Source organism: Myxocyprinus asiaticus, chromosome 4 (assembly GCF_019703515.2).
Source record: "Myxocyprinus asiaticus isolate MX2 ecotype Aquarium Trade chromosome 4, UBuf_Myxa_2, whole genome shotgun sequence".
NCBI classification, from domain to species: domain Eukaryota; kingdom Metazoa; phylum Chordata; class Actinopteri; order Cypriniformes; family Catostomidae; genus Myxocyprinus; species Myxocyprinus asiaticus.
The window spans coordinates 19903968-19920052 of record NC_059347.1 but is presented as its reverse complement, the minus strand read 5'-3'; the positions used below and the strand labels follow the sequence as shown (position 1 = coordinate 19920052).

General features: G+C 37.9%; 1 protein-coding gene across 2 annotated transcripts; it reads right to left on the bottom strand.

Annotated features, from left to right (window-relative positions):
• Positions 1-2318: 2318 nt before the first annotated feature.
• On the bottom strand, positions 2319-15601 carry LOC127439439 (mitochondrial-processing peptidase subunit alpha-like). Of its 2 annotated transcripts, none has more exons than XM_051695650.1 (13): positions 15537-15601; positions 14415-14617; positions 14229-14308; positions 12023-12105; positions 11717-11811; positions 9493-9593; positions 8212-8473; positions 8029-8123; positions 7792-7910; positions 4655-4745; positions 4504-4563; positions 4272-4416; positions 2319-3354 (listed from the first exon to the last, which is right to left on the bottom strand). In XM_051695650.1, the coding sequence occupies exons 1-13, from the start codon at positions 15581-15583 to the stop codon at positions 3185-3187; spliced, it is 1551 nt and encodes a 516-aa protein (XP_051551610.1). In that variant the 5' UTR covers positions 15584-15601; the 3' UTR covers positions 2319-3184. The 2 variants fall into 2 exon arrangements, with proteins under 2 accessions (XP_051551610.1, XP_051551615.1); XM_051695655.1 differs by having other exon boundaries at positions 15430-15539.
• Positions 15602-16085: the final 484 nt, after the last annotated feature.

The window sequence follows — 16085 nt, the reverse complement described above, 5'->3', positions numbered from 1 at the left end:
CTGTTCCAACATGACTGCGCACCAGTGCACAAAGCAAGGTTCATAAAGACATGGATGAGCGAGTTTGGTGTGGAAGAACTTGACTGGCCTGCACAGAGTCCTGACCTCAACCCAATAGAGCACCTTTGGGATGAATTAGAGCGAAGACTGCGAGCCAGGCCTTCTCGTCCAACATCAGTGTCTGACCTCACAAATGCGCTTCTGGAAGAATGGTCAAAAATTCCCATAAACACACTCCTAAACCTTGTGGAAAGCCTTCCCAGAAGAGTTGAAGCTGTTATAGCTGCAAAGGGTGGGCCGACGTTATATTAAACCCTATGGATTAAGAATGGGATGTCACTTAAGTTCATATGCGTCTAAAGGCAGATGAGCGAATACTTTTGGCAATATAGTGTATATAAGAATAGCAAGAAAAACAGTAGGCATTATTCCACAATTGTTCCAAACTTGTATGCTTCATTGTCACATGACCTCATCATAATGCATGAGAGGGTAGTGTCCAGTTGTAGACATAGAAATCAAACATCTCAACCTTTGGCAGTTCGATCAAATGTGTAAAAAAGAAAAAAAAAAGAATTTTTTTTTACATGTAATGTTAAAGGTGCACTCAGTCATTTTTTCCCTCATTAAAAAGTTTTACTCCTAAAGAAATTAATTATAATTTTGAAACATATGTATAAAATCATGACCACTCACATGAGATGAGGACTTCAGTCATATCAGTGACCTTATTGAAGCTGTTTTATTGTACATGGGGCAGGGGCGCCCTCATGGGGGCTGCCATTTTAGAATCACATGACCAGCTGAATACTGCTCTTTTAAACTCACTAACCGTCTTGTTCTTGGACACTTTCACTGTTGGATTAAATTAATCATGGTTGAATGTGAATAGTGAATTTCTACAATGGCATCTGTAACTGAAAACTATTGATTTTGAATGATGCTGCATCCACACCACTAGGTTATGGCTTATTTTTTTTTATTCAGTTGTACATAGCATCAAAATTTATTTTTGAATATGAAAAATGTACCGAGGTCTGGACCTCAGTGACCTCATAGCTAGTTACGGCCATGTTCAGACACATAAGCTGTGTCTAGACTGGTTTTAAGAGATTTAGGAAGTCTTGAGATATGGAGTAAAGACCACATGAAAATAATATAAGACAATACAATCTGGAACTACACACAGAACTGCCAGGAGCCAGATCTTAAAGGGGTCATGACATGAGGAATCAAATTTTCCTTGATCTTTTAACATATAAGATGTCATTGTACTATAAAAACATACTCTAATAATGAAGAAACAGGTTCAAAAGAGAGGGAGGAAATTTCACACCATTTTGGCACATAAGCACAAAAGTAAAACTGTCATATCAGTAACCTTATAAAAGCTGTTTTATTCTACATGGTGCAGAGGCGCCTTCATGGGGGCTGCCATTTTAGAATCACATGACCAGCCAAATACTACTCGCTTAATCTCAGTAACCATCTTGTTAGTGGACACTTTCACACTTGGATTGAATTAATCATGGCTGATTGTGTGCTGACTACCAGTCGCAAGTTCGAATCCAGGGTGTGCTGAGTGAATCCAGCCAGGTCTCCTAAGCAACCAAATTGTCCCGGTTGCTAGGGAGGATAGAGTCACAAGGGGTAACCTCCTCATGGTCGCGATTGGTGGTTCTCGTTCTCAATGGGGCGCGTGGATCGCAGAGAGTAGCATGAGCCTCCACACGTGGTGTCTCCGCTGTGTCATACACAACGAGCCACGAGATAAGATGCGCAGATTGACTGTCTCAGAAGCGGAGGCAACTGAGACTTGTCCTCTGCCACCTGGATTGATGTGAGTAACCGCACCACCACGAGCACCTACTAAGTAGTGGGAATTGGGCATTCAAAATTGGGAGAAAAGGCGATAAAAAATGATATATATATTTTTTTAATCATGGCTGATTGTGAATAGTGAATTTCTACAATGGCATCTGTAACTGAAAACTATTGATTTTTAATGATGCTGCATCCACACCACTAGGTGTCACTGTAAGTCCAAGATGACACAAGCAAAAAGTTACTGAGTGCACCTTTAATGTAATTATTTTGAGTTCATCACACTGGAAACAAAGAGTCAAGCAAGTTGAGTGCTTTATGGAATACAGTATTCAGTGAAGTTTGCTTTATTTTGGCAAATGTAGTAGGTTAACCAGGTACTCTATCCATCCAGAAAATTTTCATTTAGTGCACTGTGCACAGCATATATAGTAAATACTGCTGAAATATTAAGTAGAATGCTAGTATGCTACTCCAAACAGAGGCACTAAGTTTTAATTTAAAGAACTTCACAGAATCAAACCTTTATTTTTCAGGGGAATATGAGGGTTTTACTCATGACAGATCCACCCATTGAATAACCTACAACAGAGAATTATTCACTAAAACAGTAAGCAGACAGACACAGTCACTGAAAAAAGGGCAAGATAATAAATATGACAAACTGGTGGGATAAACTAGCAAAAATGGATGTTGATATTCATGAGGTGGTTCATGATTACAGTTATTTCAGTATACAATACAGTCAAATCAACAGACTATAGCATAAGAATACATTTAAGACCCATCATCCTGTTCCATGTTTGTTTTTTCTGCTGTAGTAAATGGAAGGTGAACAGTATTAGTCATTCTGCTTAGATAATGTAATACATTACTATTTTAATTATATCTAATGAATAATGTATGTCTGGGAGTTCTTTATAGAGCTAGTTTGTGAAATATTCTAAGCACAATGTAATGTACTGAATATCTTTCTGGTTTATGTTAACCAGATGTATAAACTGCAACGCAGAAGTGTAAAAAATAGCATTTTTGGCCTAACACAATCAGCAAGACCATTTTGCTAATTCAACAGGAAATGTCAAAAGTGACAATGTTATTTCACTTTTAAAACATAGGTTAAACAAAATCATGCAAAATTTAAGTACACACCAGCCTCTCAGGAGAGAAACTGAACTCAGCCCCTTTACTTGTCATATAAAAGTTATCAACCCAGCATTTAAATTGAAATTCTAAACACTGTATAGGTGACATGCAACCACAGTCCTTCTAAGCATTGCACTTAAGTTCCAGTCAGTAAAAGAATAGTATTTGTGGGTTCAGTCCTCATATTTGCCTCTAGATGGTGCCAGCCGTTGATCTATTGGAACAGGCGGTATATGCGAGACAGGCGTCCATCTTTACTAGTGAGTGCTGCTTGAATGTCTTCATAAGAGGGCATCTCCGTCAGATCTCCCAGTGCAGCTACTGCAGGCTTACTACGGAGCATTTTTGTTGTAACTCTCTTGATGTCATCGGCTGTAACATTACCTAAAACAAAGAGACAGGAAAAAAGTCTGTAAATGAATTTCTTTAGGAATAGTTCACCTGAAAATTTAAATTCTCCCATCATTTACTCACCCTCATGACATCCCAGATGTGCATGTGTTCAGTTCTTCTACTGAACACAATATTTTTAGAAGAATATCTCAGCTCTATTGGTCCATCCAATGCAACACTGCAATTGAATGGTGGCTAGAACTTTGAAGCACCAAAAATCACAATTTAAAGGCATGAAAGTAATCCATAAGACTCCAGTGGTAAAATACATATCTTCTATGGATTAGGTGTAGGTGAAAAACAGATCAATATTTAAGTCCTTTTTAACTATTAATCTCATTCTCCACATTTGAACAGCCCCAACCAGTAGGTGGATGAATGTGAAATTAAAAGTTAAAAAAAAAAGACATAAATATTAATCTGTTTCTCAACCACACCTATTATATAGCTTCTGTAGACATGGATTTAACCACTAGAGTCATATGGATTACTTTTGCGCCGCTTTTGTGATTTTTGGACCTTGTGAGTTCTGGTCACCATTTATTTGCATTGTGAGGACCAACAGAGCTGAGATATTCTTCTAAAAGTCTTTGTTTGTGTTCAGCAGAAGAAAGAAAGTCATACACATCTGGGATGGCATGAAGGTGAGTAAATGATGAGAGAATTTTTATTTTTGGGTGAACTATTCTTTAAAGTCAACAAATTGATTAAACATTTCTAAAGATACTTCAAAACCATTTTAATGCATTTAGGATGCATAAAGAATAGCACCTCCAGGAAAAAATACAATGATAAAGGGGTAATATCATAATTTAAGAGAATAATGTATATGTAATGCAATTGTAAATATATTAGCTAAATAAAGCATTCAGTGACATGTACACTTTAAAAATGTCATCAGTACTTACTGATGAGCTCACAAAGCTCATGTGGGAGTTTCCTTTTGCCTGTCGCAAGTACTTGTCGACCAACGTCTTCAAAAATGACCGGTCGTGATTCCAGGTTCATCATGAGCATGGACTTCAGCTGTGTCTTGGCTCGTTCCAGCTCCACCTACAGAAAACAAAGAGATTTCATGTTCTGACTGCTGTATCTCAACAAACTACAAAGAAAAAGAAAAAAAAAAGGAATCAGTCTTACTTCTGCTGTCCCAGTCATCTGAATGAACTCCCGTGTAATAATCTCCACCATTTCCCGCACCTAAAAGTAATTGACGACAGTCAAATAACTCAACTGATTCAAATTTACATGTATTTTAGGTATGTTTTATCCCTAAATATAACTTGTATACCTGTCTAGGGTCTGCACTTGCATGGATACACAGCAAACCACCGTCTTCATAACTGTGATGGAAAGAGGTAGCATTGTACATCCAGTGATGCCTGTACAAAAGACAACACGTTGCTATAAACCTTTCCTTGCTTATATACAGTGCATCCGGAAAGTATTCACAGCGCTTCACTTTTCCACATTTTGTTATGTTACAGCCTTATTCCAAAATGGATTAAATTCATTATTTTCCTCAAAATTCTACAAACAATACCCCATAATGACAACGTGAAAGAAATTTGTTTGAAATCTTTGAAAATGTATTAAAAATAAAAAACGAAAAACATCACGTACATAAGTATTCACAGCTTTTGCTAAGACACTCAAAATTGAGCTCAGGTGCATCCCGTTTCCACTGATCATCCTTGAGATGTTTCTACAACTTGATTGGAGTCCACCTGTGGTAAATTCAGCTGATTGGACATGATTTGGGAAGGCACACACCTGTCTATATAAGGTCCCACAGTTAACAGTGCATGTCAGAGCACAAACCAAGCCATGAAGTCCAAGGAATTGTCTGTAGACCTCCGAGACAGGATTGTATCGAGGCACAGATCTGGGGAAGGGTACAGAAAACTTTCTGCAGCATTGAAGGTCCCAATGAGCACAGTGGCCTCCATCATCCATAAATGGAAGAAGTTTGGAACCACCAGGACTCTTCCTAGAGCTGGGCGCCTGGCCAAACTGAGCAATCGGGGAGAAGGGCCTTAGTCAGGGAGGTGACCAAGAACCCGATGGTCACTCTGACAGAGCTCCAGCATTTCTCTGTGGAGAGAGGAGAACCTTCCAGAAGAACAACCATCTCTGCAGCACTCCACCAATCAGGCCTGTATGGTAGAGTGGCCAGATGGAAGCCACTCCTCAGTAAAAGGCACATGACAGCCCGCCTGGAGTTTGCCAAAAGGCACCTGAAGGACTCTCGGACCATGAGAAACAAAGATTGAACTCTTTGGCCTGAATGGCAAGCATCATATCTGGAGGAAACCAGGCACTGCTCATCACCTGGCCAATACCATCCCTACAGTGAAGCATGGTGGTGGCAGCATCATGCTGTGGGGATGTTTTTCAGCGGCAGGAACTGGGAGACTAGTCAGGATCGAGGGAAAGATGAATGCAGCAATGTACAGAGACATCCTTGATGAAAACCCGCTCCAGAGCGGTCTTGACCTCAGACTGGGGCGAAGGTTCATCTTACAACAGGACAATGACCCTAAGCACACAGCCAAGATAACAAAGGAGTGGCTACGGGACAACTCTGTGAATGTCCTTGAGTGGCCCAGCAAGACCCAGACTTGAACCCGATTGAACATCTCTGGAGAGATCTGAAAATGGCTGTGCACCGACGGTCCCCATCCAACCTGATGGAGCTTGAGAGGTCATGCAAAGAAGAATGGGAGAAACTGCCCAAAAATAGGTGTGCCAAGCTTGTAGCATCATACTCAAAAAGACTTGAGGCTGTAATTGGTGCCAAAGGTGCTTCAACAAAGTATTGAGCAAAGGCTGTGAATACTTATGTACATGTGATTTTTTTTTTCGTTTTTTATTTTTAATAAATTTGCAAAGATTTCAAACAAACTTCTTTAACGTTGTCATCGTGGGGTATTGTTTGTAGAATTTTGAGGAAAATAAGTAATTTAATCCATTTTGGAATAAGGCTGTAACATAACAAAATGTGGAAAAAGTGAAGTGCTGTGAATACTTTCCGGATGCACTGTAGCAGTGCAATTCAATGCCACAGGGAAAATTCAATTCTGGCATTATTTACTCACTTTTATGTTGTTCCAAACCTTGATTTTATTATGTGGAACACAAAAGGAGATCATTTTTTAAAATGTTACAATCCCTGATTTCCATGCAATGGCAGTTGATGGGGACTCCCTTGAAAGGGTTAGTTCACCCAAAAATTAAAATTCTCTCATGATTTACTTACCTTTAAGCCATCCCAGATGTGTATGACAGAACCAAAGTGAAGTTTTTTATAAGCAGGTTTCAGCTCAGTTTGTCCATACAATGCATGTTAATGGATGCCATCAGGCTGCTGGCTGTTTGATGGTCCAAAAGGCATATTTAGGCAGCATAAAAGTAATCCACATGACTACAGTCGATCAATGTCTTCTGTAGCAAACCGAAAGGTTTGTGTAAGAAACAAATCAATAATTAAAAAGATTTTTAACTTTAAATTGTTGCTTCCGCCCAGCACTGTATTGCTGTTTGAAATGAACTAACTCTCGCATGACGTTCTTTCTTCTGTTGTAAACAAAGCATGTGCTTCCGACTTTTTGCGTGAGTGCGTCATTGCACTTACGTCACTGATGTGTTGACTGCTGGCAGGAAGTGATTTTAAAAGTTACAAGTTTTAATTTTCTATTTATTTTTTACACAAACCTATCGATTTGCAACAGAAGACATTAACTGATCAACTGGAGTCGTGTGGATTACTTTTATGCTGCCTAAATATGCCTTTTGGACCGTCAAACAGCCAGCAGCCTGATGGCATCGGTTTACATGCACTGTATGGACAAACTGAGTTGAAATCTGCTTATAAAAATCTTTACTTCATTTCTGCTGAAGAAGGAAAGTCATACACCTCAGGGATGGCTTAAAGGTAAGTAAATCATAAGGATTTTAATTTGTGGGTGAACTAATCCTTTAAAGCTTGAAAAAAGGACCCAAAAGCATCATTAAAATAGTCCATGCAACTTATGCATCAAATTCCAAATATTCTGAAGGCATACAATAACCTCTCCTTTGCTTGTCATGAATGCATGAGAGAAACCTGTTCACAATGGCTCACACCTAAACCTCGCGAAAGCCAAAACAATAATAAATAAAGCTATTAGGAACGAGCTTCTCTCATGCACTACTTAACATGCAGAGAGCGAGTTTCTCTGTTAAATTACATTTCGGTTCATTTCTCGCCAAAACCTGGAATATGACGCTCATGTCGCATGGACAGCTTTTATAACTTTTGGATCCTTCAGGGTTTAAAGTGAGTCACTATTAATTGCTTTTCTGTGAAAATCAGGGAAGAAAAATATAAATCAAATCAAATTTTGTGCTCAGCATAATGATGATAAATATTTAAAGATGATGCCACACCTGTTGAGCACATTAAGGTAGAGACGAGTGAACATGCCTTTTCCTGGACCTCCAGCAGAGAAAGACCCTCCACCTCCCATCATCACATTGAGGACGGCAAAGGGAATGAAGTCATCCTCCTGTCAGTCACAAACAAAAAGGGTTACATCAGCTCAAAACACTTCTAGCAAGTGTGCCAAAAATAGATATGGCTGACAAATATTCATTATAATGAACACTGTGCATTGTGTAACCAACCAAGAAGGAGCAGCTCTCCAAACCAATCATGATGTGGGTTAGTTCAGGAATGGGAGTGGGACCCAAGCTCACATCTGACATGTCCTTCACCATCTAAGGTGAGACAAATAGCTTAAGTCAAGTCATTTTGGGACCTTTAAAATAAAACACGTTGTCTGCTGGCCATCCAAGCTTTACTCAACTTAACAATGCCACCTGTGTACTGTGCTACAGACAAGTCAACGTTGGCAGGTGTGCTCACTCCCCAAACTGGTTTAACATCTAGCAGATACTTTCTGGCACATTCGACAAGCTGCTCATGTTCAATGCCGACCCCGGCCAACACCATGCGCTCTGGGCAGTAATAGTTCTGTAGATACTCATGAAGCAGCTTCTTGTCAATCTTCTCAATGTTATTAACAGGGCAGAAGCGAGGCAGGCCCACCGTGTTTCCTCTGTATGCTGCCTAAACAGTGGAGAGACATAATATGAAATAATCTGTTTAAATGATCGACAGCCAAAAATGGACATTACACTTTTGTGGTATTTGAATATATCCTTTACCAGGACTCAACTATAAGGATCAAATAAGCAGTGTCATAAATTAACTTTTCCATTAAGGAGCAATATTTGACCCCCCGCCCTTCGAATTTGATTTTCAAGGGCAGGTTGTTTTGCTTTTTGTTTCCAAGCAATAATATGTATACCTAGGCCTAGAACAGAATATTAAGAAACGCATCAGATTTTACAAACAAAACACAGAAAAACTTATTATGGGGGCATTTTTTCACCCCCAGATTTTGAATTTTGGGGGCATGTGTCACTTTTGCTGTCATTTTTACCCCAAAGTTCTGAGCCTGTTAATAAGGGATTTTTTATTATCATCTATAATAGTTAATATAATTGTAACATTATAAATATTAGACATTTATAATGTTTATACTACAATTGTTATAATATATATTTTTATAGGAGTCAAAAAAAAAGAAAACTATATTTTTTGTATTCAAGATTTTTCATTTTTTAACTTTCATTATAACATATTTAATTTAATGTAGATAATGTAGTGTTAATTTGCAATAATAGCTGGAAATTATTCAGCTTTAAAATGTAACTCTGTGACAGCTATACACTTCATAAACACTTCTGATGGAAAATTATGGCATGCAAAACCTTGCTGATTTGTTTCAAATTTAACTCATTCTAAATGATGCCTCAAAGACTGGCACTATAATTCACTCTCAAACTTTAAAAAAAAAATGTCATCTATGTCAGCTAACTTTACCTTGTTCAATTCAAAACTTCACAGAAAACCAAATGTTTAAGCTTGCAAGGCATTAAAACACATATACCTGTTCAACAAATGCAAGATTATTGGCATGGGGTCATGTGACAGTTCTGTCAACTATGCAGAAACTCTCACACTGGTCCTGGGCCAAACTTATTGCCAAGCCCTGTTTACATGTAAAAACTGAGCCAACTCACAGCATGTATCATTTCTGTTAGTAAAGGCTCCGGATCAGGTCTCATGTTCAGATCCTCCAACTCGAACCGAACAGCCATTCTGGTCATCTCTATCTCCTCGTCTGCAAAAGGGTAGCTGACATTACATTTCAAGAAGTGCCCGTAGTGTGATATGCTACACTTCATAAACGTTTAAACAAAGTTATTATTATTATTACATATGCAGATTTATGAGCTCAAATTAATTAAGGGACTGTGTGGAATATTAGTACTTGACAAAATTTATTTGATCACAATTAAAAGTAGGGCTGGGACGATTCATCGACGTAATCGATTACAGAAATACGTTGATTTGCATAACATGCGTCGGCTCGTCGCAATGGAGTAATTATAATGGCAGCACCCAGTTTAAGTATGGATTCCCCCAAAGAACAAGCTGCAGCTAAAAAAAAACGTGTGGTGCTGTGTAAGCTATGCAAATTGGAAATGGCTTATCACAGCAGTACAACTGCCATGAACGAACACTTGAAGCGAAAGCATCCCAGAGCGCTTTGTCAAGACGGCAGCAAGGCAGCACTGTAAGTCCTGTTTACTTTTTGTCTCCACCCAAGCATGACATATTAGTATTACAACACGTGTTTCTGTTAGTAGTAGTCACTTAAAATGTATTTTCTAAATGTTTCCTCATTGCCCCCATGTTAAAAGTAATTTCTGCACCGCTGCTAACGTTGGGTGACCATACGTCCTCTTTTTCCCGGACATGTCCTCTTTTTCGGACCTTAAAAAAGCATCCAGCCGGGATTTCTAAATTTGCGAAAATGTCTGGGATTCGGCTTTAGTTGCATTATGATGTGCATCTGGTCTAATAGTGTGCGCGTGCGCATATTTGCATTGCTTTAACCCCTCTTTGTAAGTCCCACCTTCTTGCACACTAATTGGTCAATTATAAGAGGCTCGCTTTTGGCCAAATTCCTGCCTGTCAATCTCTTCGTGAACGCGTGAAGTGCTGTTGTGTTCTGCATCAAACAGTTGCTTGACAGTAGCAGCAAATGACAGCTGAATGGAAACAATGCCCAAACGAAAGTGCAAATTTACAGAAGATTTGCACAAAAAATGTCCATGCCAGGTCGAGATCCGTGGGAAGCAGAATGACATGTAAAGCTGGCACTTATGTGTCAGTTGCTAATAAAGGTGCAAGTGATTTAGAAGCACACATTAGCTCTGCGAAGCATAAAGGGTCAGCAGAAGGTGAAAGTTCATCAGGTAAATTAACAGACTACTTTTTGCGACCAGGTAAAATTGTTATTACATTGCTTCATTTTCCATGGCCATTCAAAATAATAGTAATAGTAAATTAAGGTACACTCATGGCATCAAATATTTTATTTTAGTACATGGACATTCAAAAGAATGTTGGAATTTTCTATTTATTTATATAAATTTATGTTATGCTAATAGAGTGTCTTTTTCACTGTATTAAAGTTTGCATTCATAGTAACACTGTTTTGAACCATTATTCCAACCCCCTCACCCCCCCGGCAAAAAAAAATAGGTGTCCTCTTTTTGGAAAACCAATATCCTCTTTCCTCCTGAAAGTGACTTGAATTTTACATTTGTTTCATTTATTTTGTTGTTGGATTGCTAAATGTAAATTGCACTTTCCTTTTACTTGAATTGAACAAGTTCTTTTATTTTGGAGAGATTTTATGTTGGACTGTAAAATGGAGATTACCAGTTAAGACAGGGCTATTTTTGTTGCAGAATAATGCCGTGCAGTGCACACTTTGTTTCCTGTACATTTGTTTGTGTTTAAGAGAAGATGATTTAATAAAATATTGAAATATTAATGAGACAATTTTTTTTTTTTTTATTTTGGGTTAATTAATTGTTATATTAATCAAGTAATAATTATAAAAAAATCTTTAGAATAATCTACAAATTAGTTGTTTAATCGACTAATCAGAAAATGAATCGTTAGATTAATCGATAAAAAATTATAATCGTTAGGTGCAGCCCTACTTAAAAAGTGATTAAAAATGGTGGAAACTCTTGACCAGTCACAGCACTTCAAATATACACTTTCCCTTATACCCTCATATAAATATTAACCTAAATTCTTATTTTTGTAAAAAGTTAATGTCTATGTTACCTGTCAACTAGCCAGAATCATATGACTGCTTGATCTTTGATTGGCTGTTTAGAAGATTTAATGACAAACCCCATCATTAGTTTTGCAGGTGCTCACCTAATAAACGGGGCTGTAGAACAGCATCTGACAGGAGGTTCACTACAGTATCCAGACCTTTCACTTCAGCTGAAACAGCATACATTGTTGTATCCCTGTAAATGGCAGAACAACAATTTTGCACAATGCAAGTATAATAAAATGTTAAGATCAAACTGAAGAGCATTGAAAAAGATCATTCATTAGGGATATCAGATGTTTTAATGCAAGTCATGAAAATAAGCCAAGATATATTGTGTATTGAAGTAAATGTGACTGCTTTGGAATAAATTATGTAATAATAAAAAAAATAATAATAATTAAAACCTGGATGTTTGGCAGTCACAGATGCCTCCATGTTTCTCAAGAGTCAGGAGAATTTCATCTTTACTTCCAAACTGGGCTGTAGACTTAACGTATGATAGAATAATTGCTTGGTTAGGGCATTTTAAAAACAGAACAACTGTTTCAAAGCAATTCTGAAACTGTCAAAATGTACTGTTATTCCACAGAATTAGTTTAGGGTTTTTACAAAATCTCTAAACAAAGAACAAAATTTAACAAGAGTGACTTCTCCCACAGACTTCAAGCTACATCCACCAAACATGGCATAGATATTCAGATTGTTCTGACTTAGTGCGCTATGTTTTTTCTAACTGATCAGATGGAATGTTCAAATGGGCCAACAGAATGCTTGTTAATTTGAACTCCAACAGTCAATTTTTTTAATGCAAACAAACATACAAGGCCCTTAATCTTCTATCTAACTACAGTTGAAGTCAGAAGTTTACATACACTTAGGTTGAAGTCATTCACTCATTTTTAACCACTCCACAGATTTCATGTTAGCAAACTATAGTTTAGGACATCTACTTTGTGCATGACACAAGTAATTTTTTCAACAATTGTTTACAGACAGATTGTTTCACTATTAATTGACTATATCACAATTCCAGTGAGTCAGAGGTTTACATACACTAAGTTAACCGTGCCTTTTAGCAGCTTGGAAAATTCCAGAAAATGATGTCAAGCCTTTAGACGATTAGCCAATTAGCTTCTGATAGGAAGTGTACTGAATTGGAAGTGTACCTGTGGATGTATTTTAAGGCCTACCTTCAAACTCAGTGCCTCTTTGCTTGACATCATGGGGAAATCAAAAGAAATCAACCAAGAACTCAGAAAAAGAAATTGTGGACCTCCACAAGTCTGGTTCATCCTTGGGAGCAATTTCCAAATGCCTGAAGGTACCACGTTCATTTGTACAAACAACAGTACGCAAGTATAAACACCATGGGACCACGCAGCCGTCATACCGCTCAGGAAGGAGACACATTCTGTCTCCTAGAGATGAACATAGTTTGGTGCATAAAGTGCAAATCAATCCCAGAACAACAGCAAAGGACCTTGTGAAGATGCTGGAGGAAACAGGTAGACAAGTATCTATATCCACAGTAAAACGAGTCCTAAATCGACATAACCTGAAAGGCTGCTCAGCAAGGAAGAAGTCACTGCTCCAAAACCACCATAAAAAACCCAGACTATAGTTTGCAAGTGCACACAAAAATCTTACTTTTTGGAGAAATGTCCTCTGGTCTGATGAAACAAAAATTGAACCGTTATGGCCATAATGACCATCGTTATGTTTGGAGGAAAAAGGGTGAGGCTTGCAAGCCGAAGAACACCATCCCAACCGTGAAGCATGGGGGTTGCAGCATCATCTTGTGGGGGTGCTTTGCTGCAGGAGGGACTGGTGCACTTCACAAAATAGATGGCATCATGAGGAAGGAAACATCTCAACAACATACATTGAAGCAACATCTCAAGACATCAGCCAGGAAGTTAAAGCTCAGTCGAAAATGGGTCTTCCAAATGGACAATGACCCCAAGCATACCTCCAAAGTTGTGGCAAAATGGCTTAAGGACAACAAAGTCAAGGTACTGGAGAGGCCATCACAAAGCCCTGACCTCAATCCGATAGAAAATTTGTGGGCAGAACTGAAAAAGCGTGTGCAAGCAAGGAGGCCTACAAACCTGACTCAGTTACACCAGTTCTGTCAGGAGGAATGGGACAAACTTCCAGCAACTTATTGTGAGAAGCTTGTGGAAGGCTACCCAAAACGTTTGACCTAAGTTAAACAATTTAAAGGTGATGCTACCAAATACTAACAAAGTGTATGTAAACATCTGACCCACTGGGAATGTGATGAAAGAAATACAAGCTGAAATAAATCATTCTCTCTACTGTTATTATGACATTTCACATTCTTAAAATAAAGTAGTGATCCTAACTGACCTAAAACAGGGAATGTTTTCTATGATTAAATGTCAGAAATTGTGGAAAAAATGAGTTTAAATGTATTTGGCTAAAGTGTATGTAAACTTCTGACTTCAACTGTATCACTTTAAGGTCTGTTTGTAAACTTTTGTGTAAACCTTCAAACCTCAAGCTTTTTAAAACTTTCAGGCCAGTCTTTGTTAAGCCAACATCAAACTTTAAATATCTATAGTTTGAAAATATAATAAATGTACTTACAGAAAATGAAAGCTTTTCCAAAAAGTGTGCAATTCCACTTGGATATTTCGCTTCATGACGTGAGCCTGAGTTTACTAAAACTAAAAACAACCATGTCAAGTAAGAACAGTCGGTATTTGGTTCAACTAATTCTATCATTCATTTACACCACAGCAGAATACCTGCTTCTGGCAGTATCATACTTACTTCCAACAGTACAAAATTGACCAAATTTGTTCTGAGATGCAACTTTAAGTCCATTTTCCAATGTGGTGATTTTTGTCTCGTTTTTCTCATGGCCACCCACAGAGGCAAAGACAGGTTTGGGAATCCCGGGTAATGGTGTGGACAGAGACATGCTGGGATACGCACCGCCACTGCTGTACTGCCTACATACTGCAATGCCATACCTGAATTACAAGAAAGCATCAGTACAAATCAACAACAATAACTGCGAGAGTTCGCTTATAGAGGCAACTCTCACATAAACAAGCATGTGCACCTTGTCAACAGTAAAATTCTGACAAATACACAGCAATAACAACACAGCTTCTTCACTTTAATTGTTCAAAGTAGGGCATCGCTTATATATACACAGTACTGTGCAAAAGTTTTAGGCACTTGAGTAAAATGTTGCTTGGTGAGGATGTCTTCAGAAATAATGCCATAAATAATTTTCATTTATCAATTAACATCATACAAGTCCAGAAACATAAAAAAATAAAAAATAAAAAATAAAAAAAGCTAAATCAATATTTGGTGTGACAACATTTGCCTTCAAAACAGCACCAATTCTCCTAGGTACACTTGGACACAGTTTTTCTTGGTTGTTGGCAGATAGGATGTTCAAAGCTTCTTGGAGAATTCACCACAGTTCTTCTATCTATTTAGGCTGTCTCAATTGCCTCTGTCCCTTCATGTAATCCTAAACTGACTTGATGATGTTGAGCTCTGTGGGGGCCATACCATCTGTTGTAGGGCTCCATGTTCTTCTTCTATTGAATTCTATTTGCAAAGGTAATGTTGAGATCTAAAATTGATATTTCCTACTCATACACTAAAAGTATAAATATTTATATAAATATAAAGCGCCTAAGACTTTTGCACAGTACTGTATATATTAATAACCGATGCATACGCGAAACTTTGTTGAACTTTATCACATGTACACAGTAACAAGCCACTTTCATAAGTAGAGACGATTTCAAATGTATATTCATACATATATGTTCTCCATTAAAGCCAAGGCAAACATCCTTTTTCTTTGGCTTTATATAAATGCGACACACGTCCACACAGCTCGTAAATAAAGCAGACATTAGATCAAACCTCTGCACTCGACTCCAACCCCTCAATCTTGACATGTGAGCAGCCATGTTGGATTCTATTTGAACAGGAACGTCGCCCGGAAATGCCTTGTCACGGTGCTCTGCTGTTGCCTGGAAACCATAAAAACGTTTCAAGCAAGTCGAAGAAGAACCCCGCGAAAATGTGTGCTCGTGCACTTGTGTTAGTTTTTCTTGGTAGTTTACTTTTCTACAATTATATATATATATATATATATATATATATATATATATATATATATATATATATATATATATATATATGATCGTTGTATTATGGTTAATTTAGTATTAATGCAAAAAATAAAACACAAAATGCCAGGGGTATGCACAGTAAAACATTTAATTGCATATTATAAAAGTATATATAAAGATTACAGAGATGATAAAATTCATGAAGCCACATAAGTGAAATGTTCATGACAAAAGCTGTCTCGTTTGGAAGACTGCATGCTAGGTAGGACGCGTCCTTTGAAGGCTGCTGTATACCGAGTGTCCTCCTTTAAACAAGCCTCGTTTAAACGAGACGGCC

What these genes read in the sequence shown, in the direction of transcription:
- LOC127439439 (XM_051695650.1), bottom strand. Translation starts at nt 15,583, where the DNA reads ATGGCTGCTCACATGTCAAGATTGAGGGGTTGGAGTCGAGTGCAGAG. An exon ending in CAAGTGCAGACCCTAGACAG is followed by an intron (nt 4,564 to 4,654) that starts GTATACAAGTTA and finishes AATTACTTTTAG; the next exon opens with GTGCGGGAAATGGTGGAGAT. An exon ending in AGATGACTGGGACAGCAGAA is followed by an intron (nt 4,417 to 4,503) that starts GTAAGACTGATT and finishes TGTTTTCTGTAG; the next exon opens with GTGGAGCTGGAACGAGCCAA.